Source organism: Peromyscus eremicus, chromosome 9, assembly GCF_949786415.1.
Source record: "Peromyscus eremicus chromosome 9, PerEre_H2_v1, whole genome shotgun sequence".
Lineage (NCBI taxonomy): Eukaryota > Metazoa > Chordata > Mammalia > Rodentia > Cricetidae > Peromyscus > Peromyscus eremicus.
This window is the reverse complement of record NC_081425.1, coordinates 9,412,364-9,426,556: the sequence shown is the minus strand read 5'-3', so window position 1 is coordinate 9,426,556 and position 14,193 is coordinate 9,412,364. Positions and strand designations below refer to the sequence as shown.

At 41.2% G+C, this 14,193-nt stretch overlaps 1 protein-coding gene across 1 annotated transcript in view; it reads left to right on the top strand.

The window, feature by feature from the left end:
• The window catches only part of Gpc5 (glypican 5), a 646,525-nt gene that overhangs the window by 18,920 nt on the left and 613,412 nt on the right, over nt 1–14,193 (top strand). Inside the window, exon 2 of the mRNA XM_059274285.1 lies at nt 13,873–14,034. Coding sequence (XP_059130268.1) covers nt 13,873–14,034 — 162 coding nt within the window. The remainder of the gene's footprint in view (nt 1–13,872; nt 14,035–14,193) is intronic.

Here is a 14,193-nt window from a genome sequence, read left to right as displayed (position 1 = left end):
CACACATGCACATGCACACACATACATGCATCCATGCACACATGAGAGGGCACACATGCATACCTGCACATGCACACACATGCATAGGATACAGGCAGAAATTGGAGGAGATGCTTATTATGTTATTAAACATGTTTTAATAAAGCAGCTTTGGTTGATGTTGGAATTCGCGGCAACTCCCCCAGCTACATGACCACACATGCGCAGTTCAGTAGTCAAGCAAGGGGTCTTATGTCCTATGTAATCCGTTCGCTGTGTGATCTTGTAATTTGCAGTGTGATCACGCAATCTATGCGCATGCATGGCATAGCTCTGTAAGACCATATGCGCATGTGCAGGGCAATCCCTAAGAAGCAGATCACAGACTCCTCCCCTTTCTTCTCCTCCACCCCACCCCTCCGCACAGCACATGTTCTTTCAGCAGGCCTGGCCACACACTCTGTCCGGTCCCTCCCTCCTCCTAATAAAACTCTTATAGTGAGTTTTGTCTACCTCGTGGCTTTTCTCACACGGTAACAGCGCCACTTAATGAATAACATTGCATGGCTGCTTTAAAACCAACAGTGGAGGTGATCTTCCAGCATCCTAAATGCAGTGTGACTGTCTGTGAAGTGGCTATCAGATTACAGATAAGGAAAAAAGAGGTAGCCAACATCTATACAGATCTTTGAAAAGTACAAGCCTTTTGAATGTGACTAATTTGATTTGGGGTGAAAATGGCAGTCTCCCTCTTGGGTGACAACTACCTCTCCATTTAATTCTTCCCAGCAGGCTTGGCAGAGTCTGCTCCACTCATGTGAGGTTTGGGTCAGAGGCGGTAGTCTGAGCATACAGAACACTGAATTTGGAGGTCTCTCTGTTTAGCTCTCTGGTCCTGTTTCTTCACTTACTTCTCAGTTGCTGATTCTGGTTTTCTAGCTTCCAGAAAGATTGAGAATCTACTGGAATTTAGTCACTTTATAAATAGAATATGGTCAGATCCAGAATCAGAGATGGGAACCTAACCTTATACTTTGTCTTCCAAACGATGGCTCCTTTCTTCTGCTCCTTCTGTGGCTTTAATTGATTCATTTTTTTTAGAGTTAATTTATACTAGTTATGGCTAGCCATAGAAAACTTTTTGCAGGGTGTAGACATACTGTTTCTCTCTACTTTGGGACAGGGGACATGGGCACTCATAGAAGTATGTTATCTTTCTTCTATTTCATGTAAAGTCCTTAAAATTCTGAAACAAAACACAAGAAAATGAAATTCTGTGGCCTGCTCTTACCCTGAAATCCTTGTTACTTGTGTACTAGCTAGATATCTTACTGTTACAGGTGATAGAATTGCTGTGGGATGGTCTGTATGTCAAATGTGTTGCTGATTGGTCAATAAATAAATCACTGATTGGCCAGTGGCCAGGCAGGAAGTATAGGCGGGACTAACAGAAGAGAATTGAGAGAACAGGAAGCTGGGTGAGAGAGACACTGCCAGCCGCCATGATGAGAAACAGCATGTGAAGATGCCGGTAAGCCATGAGCCATGTGGCAAGGTATAGATTTATAGAAATGGATTAATTTAAGCTGTAAGAACAGTTAGCAAGAAGCCTGCCACGGCCATACAGTTTGTAACCAATATAAGTCTCTGTGTTTACTTCGTCAGGTTTGAGCGGCTGTGGGACTAGCGGGTGAGAAAGATTTGTCCTGACTGTGGGCCAGGCAGGAAAACTCTAGCCACATAAAATAGTGTGGTAAATACCCTTCTTACTATGACTTGGAAAATGAGCATGGGCTCTGAAGGCCTGCAACTTTGCCCCTTCACATTTGTGTCCTGCAGGAGAGTGAACACTTTGCTCTCCTGGGGCCCTGGCAAATACTTATATTGAGTTTTTGTACCTGTGTGGTGATATTGTGTCCCCCAATATATTGTGCACCCTAATAAACTTATCTGGGGTCAGAGAACAGAACAGCCACTAGATAGACATAGAGGCCAGAAAATGGTGGCACACACACCTTTAATCCTAGCATTCAGGAGGCAGAGATCCATCTGGATCTCTGTGAGTTCAAGGCCACATTGGAAACAGCCAAGCATGGTGACTCACATCTTTAATCCCAGGAAGTGATGGCAGGAAGCAGAAAGGTATATGAGGCTTGATGACCAGGAACTAGAGGGTTTTAAGCTTTTAGGCTTTTAGCAGCAGTTCAGCTGAGAACCATTCGGGTGAGGACTCAGAGGCTTCCAGTTTGAGGAAACAGGATTGGCTGAGAAGTTGGCAAGGTGAAGTTATCTGTGGCTTGTTCTGCTTCTCCAATCTTTCAGCGTTCACCCCAATACCTGGCCCCAGGTTTGTCTTTATTAAAAAGACCTTGTAATAATTCATGTTACATCTGGTGGCCAACGTAGTTTGTGGCACAAATTCATGAAAAAGCCACTTGCCTGTGGCCTTGCAGTCCCCAACTTAGGCCCTAGCTGCATGCAGCTGGTTGTGGTGGTGCATGCCAGTAGGATTTGCTGAAGGAGGTGGAGGCAGGAGGATCCTGAGTTCGAGGCCAGCCTGGAAAGCTTGCTGAGGAGAAGCTGAGGCTGGGGCCGGCACAGGCCAAAAATGGTGGCAAAAGGACCATGAAGGCAGCAAATGCTGCTCCGAGTTGCCAGCTGCTTCTCATTATGTTGTTGGTGATTGTGACACTGCTACCAGGGATGAAGGGTTTACTACTTCTTGTTCAGAGAACAATTGCCAGGACCATAATGTTACAAAAAAGCAGCCACAAAGGTTGGTTTGGAGAAGTTGGGTGAGGCAAGTGGTGGGGAGAAGTTGCTGTGAAGATATTCTCTTCTAGGGAAGAACGTTCGTGGTTCTGAGAGACAGAGACTAATCAGACTGTGATGTTATGTCATGAAAACATTCTAGGATTTATAGCAGCAGACCACAAAGACAATGGCACATGGACTCAGCTGTGGCTGGTGTCAGATTACCATGAGCATGGATCCATTTTTGATTTCACGATGTCCATGGCAAGCAGTTTTGCCCATCTTCACATGGAGATTGTTGGTACCCAAGGAAAGACTTGAAATCAAAGACTATCTTGGTGAAGAAGAATGGAACCTGTTGTATTGCAAACTTGGGACTGGCTTTGAGACACAAATCTGCCACAGATACAATTGATATTGCTCCAAACCACAGAGGAGACACCAAGAAAAATTTCTGCAGGGAACCACGACCACACCTAACATCGACTTTGAAATCTCCAGAAAGATGACAGGATCCCACAATGTTGATTTCACATGGACTATGACAAAGCCATTAAGCTAATTAATACCACCCAAAGATCGGCTTTGGACTACAAACTGCTCAGGACAATTTTGATTTGGCTAGCTGAGATGATCCAGATTCATAGACTACTCAAGCAAAGACTTGAGACAAGCCCTGCGTTTTCTCATTATGCAGAGACTGGAAAAATGATACAGCTAACTCTCCCAGGACTTGACAATTCACCCAAATTTTTCTTTTCAGCATTCCCTAAAGTTGCCTTCACCCCTAGACAGCAAGAAGTAATTTTAAGAACATGATGCCCATATTCCCAAGAGGTGGGGTGGGTGGTTTTTGGTTGTTTGAGTTATGGATATTGTCATTGTTTATGATGGTTGGTTACAAGTTGTTAATTGTTAATGGTCAGAAAAGAAAAGCTAAACAAGGGGATTAGATACAGGGTTCTAATTAAACAAGGTTCTTGTTTAAAAAAAGAAAAAGAAAAAAAGAGGATGTAGAAAAGGGTAGATTATTGAATCTACCCTGAAAAGAAAAAAGGGAAGATATAGAAATGATAAGATAAAAGGTAGATTTTTGAATCTACTCAGAAAAAAAAGAGAGAATATGGATATGACAAGATAAAAAGGTAGATTATTGAATCTACTTTTAAAAAGGAATTACTTGTTTTAAATATTTTACATTGGATTGAATTTTTGTATATTGTATACAATTTTGGAATGGACTCACCAAAATAGGATAAATAATGAAATTTTTTTGTCTGAATCTGTCAAATGTTAATGGACTAGACATTGTTAATGTAATTTGTGACTTTATATTTTGTATATACTTATTGGATATAGTTTTTCTTATATTAGTTATATGCTTCTTTTGTTATTTTAGACAAAAAGGGGAAATGTGATGATATTGTATCCCCCAATATATTATGCACTCTAATAAACTTATCTGGGGTCAGAGAACAGAACAGCCACTAGATAGACATAGAGGCCAGAAAATGGTGGCACACACACCTTTAATCCTATCACTTGGGAAGCAGAGATCCATCAGGAGATGTTCAAGGCCACATTGGAAACAGCCAGGCATGGTGACTCACATCTTTAATCCTAGGTAGTAATGGCAGGAAGCAGAAAAGTATATAAGGCATGAAAACCAGGAACTAGAGCTGGTTAAGCTTTTAGGCTTTTAGCAGCAGTTCAGCTGAGAACCATTCAGATGAGGACTGAGAGGCTTCCAGTTTGAGGAAACAGGATTGGCTGAGAAGTTGGCAAGGTAAAGTTATCTGTGGCTTGTTCTGCTGTAACACAAATCTTAAAAGGTCTTATTAATAAAAACAAACCCGGAGCCAGGTATTGGGGTGAATGCTGAAAGATCAGAGAAACAGAACAAGCCATATTCAACCTCACTTTGCCAATTCCTCAGCTGATCCTGTTTCCTCAGACTGAAAGCTTCTGAATCCTCATCCAAATGGATCTCAGCTGAATTGCTGCTAAAAGCTTAAAAAGGCTCTAGTTTCTGGTCCTCATGCCTTATATACTTTTCTGCTTCCTGCCATCACTTCCTGGGATTAAAGGCATGTGTCATCATGCCTGGCTGTTTCCAGCATGGCTTTGAACTCACGGAGATCCAGATGGATCTCTGCCTTCGGAATGCTAGGATTAAAGGCTTGTGCTACCACTGCCTAAACCTATGTTTAATATAGTGGCTGTTCTGTTCTCTGACCCCCAGATAAGTTTATTGGGTTGCACAATACATCAACCACATTGTGCTTCTCTGATCTTTTAGCATTCACCCCAATACCTGGCTCTGGATTTGTTTTTATTAATGAGACCTTCTAACAATTTGTGTTACATAACTGGCTGTTTCTGAAACAACCATTGCACTGACAGAGGACGACACTATGTGTCAGCTAGTCAATTGTCCTCAAGTGGCCATAGATCTCATCCAAATGCCATGTGTTCCAATGAGATGGGCCTTTAAGAGAAATGCCAGGAGAAAGAACTGGCTTGCTCTTGGTAGACTCTATGCCACCTTTGAAAGTTTTGCTAGCCTCACAGCTTCAAAGATCTTAAACCTACCTTGATAATGTGATGTATTATAGCACCTCACAGCTCCCTTTCAGTTTCTAAATATTTGGCAAGAAGATGTTCTTCAAGGGTGGGAGGAGGGAATTTGTTGTTTTATAACATGCTTCAGATGAAGCATGCGGTTAACACAAAACTGACTTTCATTTTAGTGTGTTGGTACTGAGGACATTTCCAACATTTACTAATAGTAAAGCCTCAGTAATTATAAAAAATTCTCATAGATTTATTGGCAGAGGTACATATTTGAATCAAAAGAGAATGTGTATTTTCCATCAGCAGTCCTTATACAAAATGTATTAGGAAGTAAAACACACAGGTTGTTTGGTAAAATGTAATGCACATACTCTTTTAACACCATCTTGGCAAGAATTTGAACTTTGTCAGCATCTCACAGTCTCCCTGTGAGTTCGATCCCCACCACAAAATTCTCTTTAACACCATGTTACACTGACAATCTGTAAACATGCTGCTAAGCAGCAGCCCTCTGGAACTTCCTCCTCTTGTGTGAGTCCTTTGATGTATTACTTTTCTTTCTCCCTTGTCCTTTGACTTACAGATCTTCTAAGAATCTGGGCCATTTGGCTTTTGGAGTTTTCCACAGTCTATATATTGCTGATTGCACACCAAGGATGCAGGGTAAAAGGGTTCCTTAGTCCGTCCCGTTTGCTGTAGTTTGGCAGTTGGATTCAGATGGGATTAAATTCAGGTTGGATCTCTCTGGCAAGACGTCACTTTAGTACTTGGCAAGTCTGCAGAAGAGGCTTCATGTCAGCCTCCTTTTCCTTTCTTTTCATCTGAACAGCTATTTGTTGCTTAATGCCTCTGTCTATGAATTCGTCTGGGTTTTTAGAGTGGTGTTATTCTAGCACTTTACTGGAAAGAGATGTTCTTGGGCAATGGTGGCTCAGAATTTGTGGGAGTGGCATTCCAATACTTGATATAACTTGAGGTCCACACCTTGAGAGGGAGCCTATGCCCTTACACTGCCTAGATAGCTAAGAACTAGAGACTAGATAGCACAGAGACCTAGTGTAGAATCAAACGTGACTGACAAAAAAACAAAAAGGCAATTAAATGATTCATAATGATATTCTGCTGTACTCATAGATCGGTGCCTTGTCCAGTCATCAACAGAGAGGTATCCTCCAGTAGCAGTTGGGAGTGGGTGCAGAGACACACAGGCAGACATTATGGAGAGAGAGAGAGAGAGAGAGAGAGAGAGAGAGAGAGAGAGAGAGAGAGAGAGAGAGAGAGACACTAAGTTGGAGTCCATTAGGTCCCCCTCCTCTCAGAGCTTGGGGAACCCCACGGAAGAGGGGGAGGAAAGACTGTAGGAGTCAGAGGGAATGGAGGACACCAGGAGAACATGGCCCACTAAATCAACTAAGCAGAACTCACAGGAGCTCACAGAGAATGAAGCGGAGATCACACAGCCTGCATGGATCTGCACCAAGTCCTCCCTCTGTGTATATGTTATGGTTGTTAGCTTGGGGTTCTTGTGCGACTCCCAACAATGGGAGAGGGTGTATCTCGGCTCTTTGCCTGCTCTTAAGACTTTTTTCTTCCTGTTGGGTTGGCTTATCCAGCCTAGATATGAGGGCTTTTGCTGTGTTCTATTTTATCTTCTTTTGTCCTGTTCGGCTGTTGTCTTTTGGAGGCCTGCTTTTTTTCTGAAGAGGAAATGGAGGAGGAGTGGATCTGAAGAGGGTGTGTGTGTGTGTGTGTGTGTGTGTGTGTGTGTGTGTGTGTGTGTTAGGAGGAGTAGAGGGAAGGGAAACTGTGATTGGGATGTATTGTATGAGAGAAGACTATTTTCAAGGCATTTGATTTTATGAAAACCATGCTTTTTGTAAAAACCTATTTTCTAATGTTTGGACACTAGATCTTCTGTCATCAACTGAGTATGGCTCTGCAAAAGTCATGATAAAGTTCTAGCCCCAAAGTAGCCGTGTTTGGAGCTCTTGATTTTGAGGAGGCCGTGAAGGTCACAGGGCAGGGCCCGTCAATCTGATTGCTTCCCACTATGAGAAGACAGAGACTCTGGAAGTGTGCATGACTAATAGGTGCAGGAAGCTGATGCCATCTGTTTGCCAGGGAGAGACCAGCTCTGTTGGCAGCTGCCTCTTGGATTTCTTCTCAAGAACTGTGAGACAAGTCATTTCTATCCGTTAACTCACAGGCCTGTGGTATTTTGTTATGGTAATTCTGCCAGACTAACCCTGGTCCAGATTTCTCTAGTAGGGCTGGGGTCCTGATAGGACTTCTCTGCTAGCAGATGAATAATAGGTTTTAGCAGCTATTATCTTATTTATTTTCAGCCCCAAACTGAGGACAAACCATTTCTTTATCTTTTTAAAGATTTGTTTTAGCTTATTTATTTATTTATTTATTTATTTATTTATTTATTTATTTATTTATTTATTTGTGTGTGTGTGTGTGTATGTGTGTGTGTGTGTGTGTGTGTGTGTGTGTGTGTGTGTGTATGCACATGCACTTGTGCTACATGCATGGGAATTCAGAGGTCTGTGGAGGCCAGATAATGGTATTTTATCCTCTGGAGCTGGAGTTGTAGGAGATGGTGAACCTTTGACATGAGTGCTGGGAACCAAGTTCAGGTCCCCTGCAAGCACAGTATATATTCTTGCCAGCTTAGTCATCTCTCTAGGCCCTGAGTCCTTTCTTCAAGAAACACTAATTTCTTCTTGAGATAATGTTAGTTCATGGCCATAACCTGGGTACTGAGGAGGCCCTTCCTCTACATCAGTGGTTCTCAACCCTCTTAATGCTGTGACCCTATATTTATTTTATTTTATTTTATTTTTTTGGTTTTTCGAGACAGGGTTTCTCTGTGTAGCTTTGCGCCTTTTCCTGGAACTCACTTGGTAGCCCAGGCTGGCCTTGAACTCACAGAGATCCGCCTGGCTCTGCCTCCCCAGTGCTGGGATTAAAGGTGTGCGCCACCACCGCCCGGCTATGCTGTGACCCTTTAATACAGTTCCTCGTGTGGGGACTTTCAACAGTAAAATTATTTTGTTGCTACTTCATAACTGTAATTTTGCTATTGTTATAAATCATAATGCAAATATCTGATATGTGGCCCCCAACAGGGTTGAAACTCACAGGCTAAGAAAGGCTGCCCTATACTGAGTCACTATTTCTAGGCCTTTCCTAAGATACTAAGAAATACACTTCTTAATGATAAAATTTGTGATGATTTTTATTCATATTTCAAATTCAAGATTACAGGGTTTTATTTAATCTTATTTTATTACATATGAAAAAAATTTTAATTTCCAAGAATACAGGGTGGAACTCAAAATAAAATTTGAATATTTCACAAATGCCCACTTAAGCCTGTATTAACACAACATCCTCAGAATAACATGAGATACATTTACATTTGTTTGTTTTCAGTATATCCTGATTGCAGTTTCCCCTCCCTCCACACCTCCCATTTTCCCCCAGATGCATTTTTAAATTCTCATTGTCCCCTGTAGGAATCTCACCTCCCTTTATGTAGATGTAACCAACCTTCTTATTAAATAAGAAACACAGAACCAATGCAAAGAAGAAAGCCAAGAGGTCAGAGCTAAGAGCTAAAACCTTACCCTTTCTCCTGCAGTGGTCCTACCTCTCCGAACTCACTACCCCTGTGTTAATGTCTTTATATAGTGTTCCTGTTCTGCCTTCTCATTGGTTGTAAACCCAACCACATGACTGCCTCGTCACGGCCTGTCTGTATAGGCCTCCAAGTTTTCCTTGCTTGGTATTGAGATTAAAGGCATGTGTGTCCAATAATGGCTGTATCCCTGAACACACAGAGACTTACCTAGCTCTGCCTACCAAGTGCTGGGATTACAAGTGTACGCCACCACTGCCCTGCTTTCCTATGGCTTGCTAATAGCTCTGACCCCCGGGCAACTTTATTTATTAACATACAAATAACATTTTAATACAAATAAAATATCACCATACCTTTACTATTTGTTGCCACTAAATTTCAGATCTTTTCATTCTTTTTGATTTTTCACAGTTTGTGTTTTTCCTCTCGTTTCTCCTTCCAGCACGGCCTATGTGTTACGCCTCTGTGTTTCCCCAGTTGATTCTTCACAGAGATGTTCCTTGTCCCCTTCATTTCTTCCCTGAGTGCTGTCACCTTGACTGTTGGGTTTTCTAATTCATGACAAACAAAAAAACAAACGAACAAAAGCTAAACAAACAAACAAACAAAAAAAGAATTTCAGAAACCGCTGATGTCAAATCTCACACACAATCATCCTAACAAAATGGGGGAATGGAGAACATCCTACAGAGAACACGCCGCAGAAAGGGTGCCCAAAAATCAGATCAGTGATTTAGTTACTCTGTTGCAGAACACTAAAAAATAATGATATACCACATAATGTTTTCTGTCATTCATTTTTGTTTGTTTGTTTAGTTCTTTTTTGTTGTTTTTGTGTGAGATTGGAAAAATATGACTGCTTGGATCGACATGGTGGTTCATGTCGGTAATATGAGACTTGAGAGACAGAAGCAAGAGGCTCCCCATCAGGTGAGAACAGTCTAGTTTACGTGGAGAGTTCTAAGCCAGCCTGAGCTCTGTGCTGACGCCCTATCTTAAAAGTCAAAGTTGAGAAAGAAACGAAGAAAGGAAGGAAGGGAGAAAGAGAGAGAGGGAGAAAGGGAGAAACAGAGACAGGTAGGTAGCTCAACACGGCTATTTGTTTTCTCCATGTCCTCAGTTGATTTATCCCCTTGCTTTGCTAATTAGTCGTCCAACATTTCGACATTGTGACACAGATTACCAGCTACGAAGATCACCTTCTAAAACAATCTTAACTTTCTGTGCCCCCTGTGGTTGGTGGGCTGCACGTTGTTAAGTTGCCTGGACATCTTCCTATTTCTCCTGGCTCACTTACATTTTGAGTCCTACTTCCTAAAGTTCTTCTACCAAGTTGGGTTTTGTCCTCAGAAAGAGCCCTGCCGGAGTGCGTGGGGTCGGGGCTGTTCTGTTCAGCGCTGCCTTTCCCTAAAGGGGCTCTCAGCATTGCCGAGCCGGTTGGCTGTGTTTTCCTTGTTTATTTTCCACTGCAGCCTCTCTTCTTGTTCTGTCAGCCACTTCCTTCAGTGCCTGCTCCTCCCAACCTCCCTCTCCCTCCGTCCCTCCAGCCTCCCTCCTCCCTCCTTCCCTCCTATACTCTAATACTGCAAAGATCGTGCTGTAGATGGTTTTTCCTTCTTGTCTGTAGTTTAAAGCTTTGGAGATGTCATATTATACAGTGTGTTGTGAGTTGATTTTTTTTTTTTTAATTTTTAAGGAAATTTTTCTGGTTATATGTGAGGATCTAGAAATAGTGAAAAACCACACTGTTACCATCATGTCTTAGCAGAATGCCTCAGTGGTGGTGTTTCTGTTTTAACTTGATAAACAAGTTCTTAAACAGGCTGGTAGCTGTGAGTGTTTTATGTTGGGAACAGACAGGAATTGACCACCTCCCCTCCACGTCCCCGACCCCGGCTACTCCTGGATGAGAACCTAGAGAAATCCTGGCACCTTGGCTGATGATTCCTTCTGTGAACTACTTACTATTTGATTTTTAATTTCCTTTTATTGTTAGCTTTCCCTGCAGAGTTTGAATTTATTGTTTGGGAACACGATACCTGCTTTTCAGCCAGGGCTGTCTTGCCATTTCAGAGAGTGTTGGGATTATGCCATGTTCCTTGAAGCCAGGCTTTGATATCTTAGAAAGAAAGGAACTTCCTGTTACCTGCGGCTCATGTCTGTGTTCTCTCTGGCTCTGCTTTCTCACGATGCCTATTTTATTTACTGTCGGAGAACTACGGTGTGGGCTTTTTATCAGCAAGCATCATAACATGGCCTTTGTATTTACACTGTGAACAGGTACCGTCTGGTCTTTTCCCTGAAGATTTTGTTTACTTTAGAATCTTGTCTTTCTTTGGACAGACATAAGAAGAAAGGGAAGGTTCTTTTTAAATCATCCCTTTTTCACCTGCATTGGTACCCCAACTTTAAGTCATTTAAACATACCTTGTAGGTGATGGTGATTAAAATGTATGCAATTAAAAATAAAGTGACCTTTGAATTGTGGTATCATAGGTCAGACTGGCTTGAAATTTAGTCTTGTGTTCCCATTATAAAATTTCAAGATTGTAAATGAAAACTTCAGCCAGTACAAACCCTCATTAACAAGGGAATGCGTATCTACGGAAATCGAATGGCTATTCTACATGTTCAGACAGCAGTGAGAACAGTTTGCGATATCTTTCTAATTGTAGTTTCCATCATTTAAAACTGGGTAGAGAGGCAAATGACTGCTCTACAACTACATTTCAGACTGGTTGATTTTGAATAAATCTCCTTTGATAGTTCCTAATCTTAAATTTATTATTTTGAAGCTTTCCAAACAGATGCCTCCTTTCTAAGCAGTGGGAAGAAATGGCCAGTTATATTCATAAACCAACTGATTATAGGTTTAAGACTTGCTTTCCCTCTTGGTAGAATAATGGTGGCGATTATGATTTGAGAGTCAGCTTGTCTGTTTACACACTTCAGCTCTACCATTTTGTAGTCTATTGGTGTGTTGACACTGGACAACTGTGTGTTTTTCTCCTCCCTCCCTCCCTTCCTTCCTTCCTTCCTTCCTTCCTTCCTTCCTTCCTTCCTTTTCTGAGATAAGGCTTCACTACGTATTCCAGGTTAACCTAGAACATCCTATGTAACCCAGACTGACTTTGCATTTTGATTCTCCTCTCTCTACCTCCTGAGACAGGTGTGTACTACCCTACCCAACTAATATAAAAAAAATTTTTTTTTGAGGTGCTGGACATTGAATCAGAGCCCTACATATACCAGCAAACACTCTATCACTGAGCTACATCTTCATCTTCACACAATGAAGTTTGAAGCATCTTTCAAACTCTACTTCTTTGTACATGAAATGTGACAGTAATGGTGTATAGATCATAAGGACCATAATCATAAGGATTAAAGGATATAATATGTCTATGTTATTGACTGTTTATGATATACTGGGCATGTCCTCAGTGACTGGAATAATTGACAAGTGGGAAATGGTCCACTTGGGGATTTTCAGTATTAGTGGGAGAACTAATTAATTAAATATCACATCAAAGAACATAAAATCTTAGCATGATAATTGTAGTGGAGATATATATGTCCCCTTGTAGATATATGCTATAAGGACTTGAGCTGTCTCAGAGGTTATGAGAAAGAGAAGGGTTCTCTTCTAGTTTCAGAGGCTAGTTCATTATTAAGGTGGGAGCATGGCAGCATGTGGACAGGTGCTGGAGCAGTAGCTGAGAGCTCCATCATGATCCATAGGCAGAGAAAATGAGAGTGACACATTTTTTTCCAACAAGGCCACACCTCCTGATCCTTTTAATTCTTTCAAATAGTGCTACTACCTGGTGCCACTACCTAGTGACCAAGCATTCAAATATGAGCCTATAGGGGCCATTGTTATTCAAGCCAAACAGAGGGTGTGTTGTTCAGGGTGTCTTTGTGGGCCAAGCATGGGAATGTAAGCTAGAGACCAGTGTTGCATTCTGGAGTCATGTTTGTAATAATCTACTGTGGTTATTTTGAAGTCCTTCTTAGTTATTCTTACACCTAATAGGTTTATATGCTTCAATACTTGTTGTTTCTTTTTTCTATTTATTATTATGCTTTTCTGAATGCTAATCCCCTGATTCCTTCATTTAGGAATAAACCTGAGAAGAGAGCTTTGTTTTCTTTCAATAAATTTTACTATTTGAAATAGAATTTGCTTTTGTATAACTTTAGGTAAGATAAATGAAAGAATGCCAACTTATTACCTACTGTGATGTTTATAAATATTTTATGCTTCTCAGCTTTTAAAATGCTCAAATACTGTCATTTGTTGTTTAACTTCAGCAAACGAAAGCCAATATTGTTAGAGTTGTTGGTATCCCATGTTGGCAGAAAGAATAGAGTGACTTTTCATGTTTTGGCTTTTTTCAAAAATCAACTTCAGTAAAGAACCCTCAGACTATCTCCGAATGTGGAGGAAGGGCTTGAAAGGGAGCTGTACACTGGCACAGTGCATGTGTGTATGTGTATGCATGTGAACCTGTTTTATTTTTGTTCATTTCAGTAATAATATTAGTTAGCACAGAGCTGAATGTGGTTGTTCTGAACACTGTCAAAAAGAAAAACTGTGAGTAGGCAATTCAAACAAACTTTCAGTGAACATTACATTAAACCTAGGTAGCCTAAACTATCAACTCTTTGCTCAAATATTTAGCGCAAAGAGGAATACCTTTATGGAACAATATGGTGTGAACCTCTAGGCATCCCAAGGATACCTGGACTCAGTGTAGGATGATAGGTAAATTTTCTGATAGCAAATGCACTTGTGACTCAATTTCCCACACCATACACAAACCTCTTGCATGCAGGATTGGCCATAATGTTTGCCATGCTATGATTCTTACATGGACTGATAGTCATTGTACAAAATGCCATTTGTTTTTCAGGACCTGATCTCCAGGTTTGTGTATCCAAAAACCCCACATGCTGTACCAGGAAGATGGAGGAGAGATACCAGATTGCAGCTCGGCAAGATTTGCAGCAGGTGCTTCAGACATCCAGCTCAACATTAAAGTTGCTAATATCTCGAAATGCAGCTGCTTTTCAAGGTAGATGGATTTGAGTTCTGGCACTAATGAACAGCCCTATTATGCCATTTACTTGTGATAGCAATGTTGGTAAACTTGGCTAGGCTTATTTCTTTGTAATTGTGTCTCATTCTGGTATAAAATGAAGTTTGTATTTCTATTCATTATAAATTATGTATG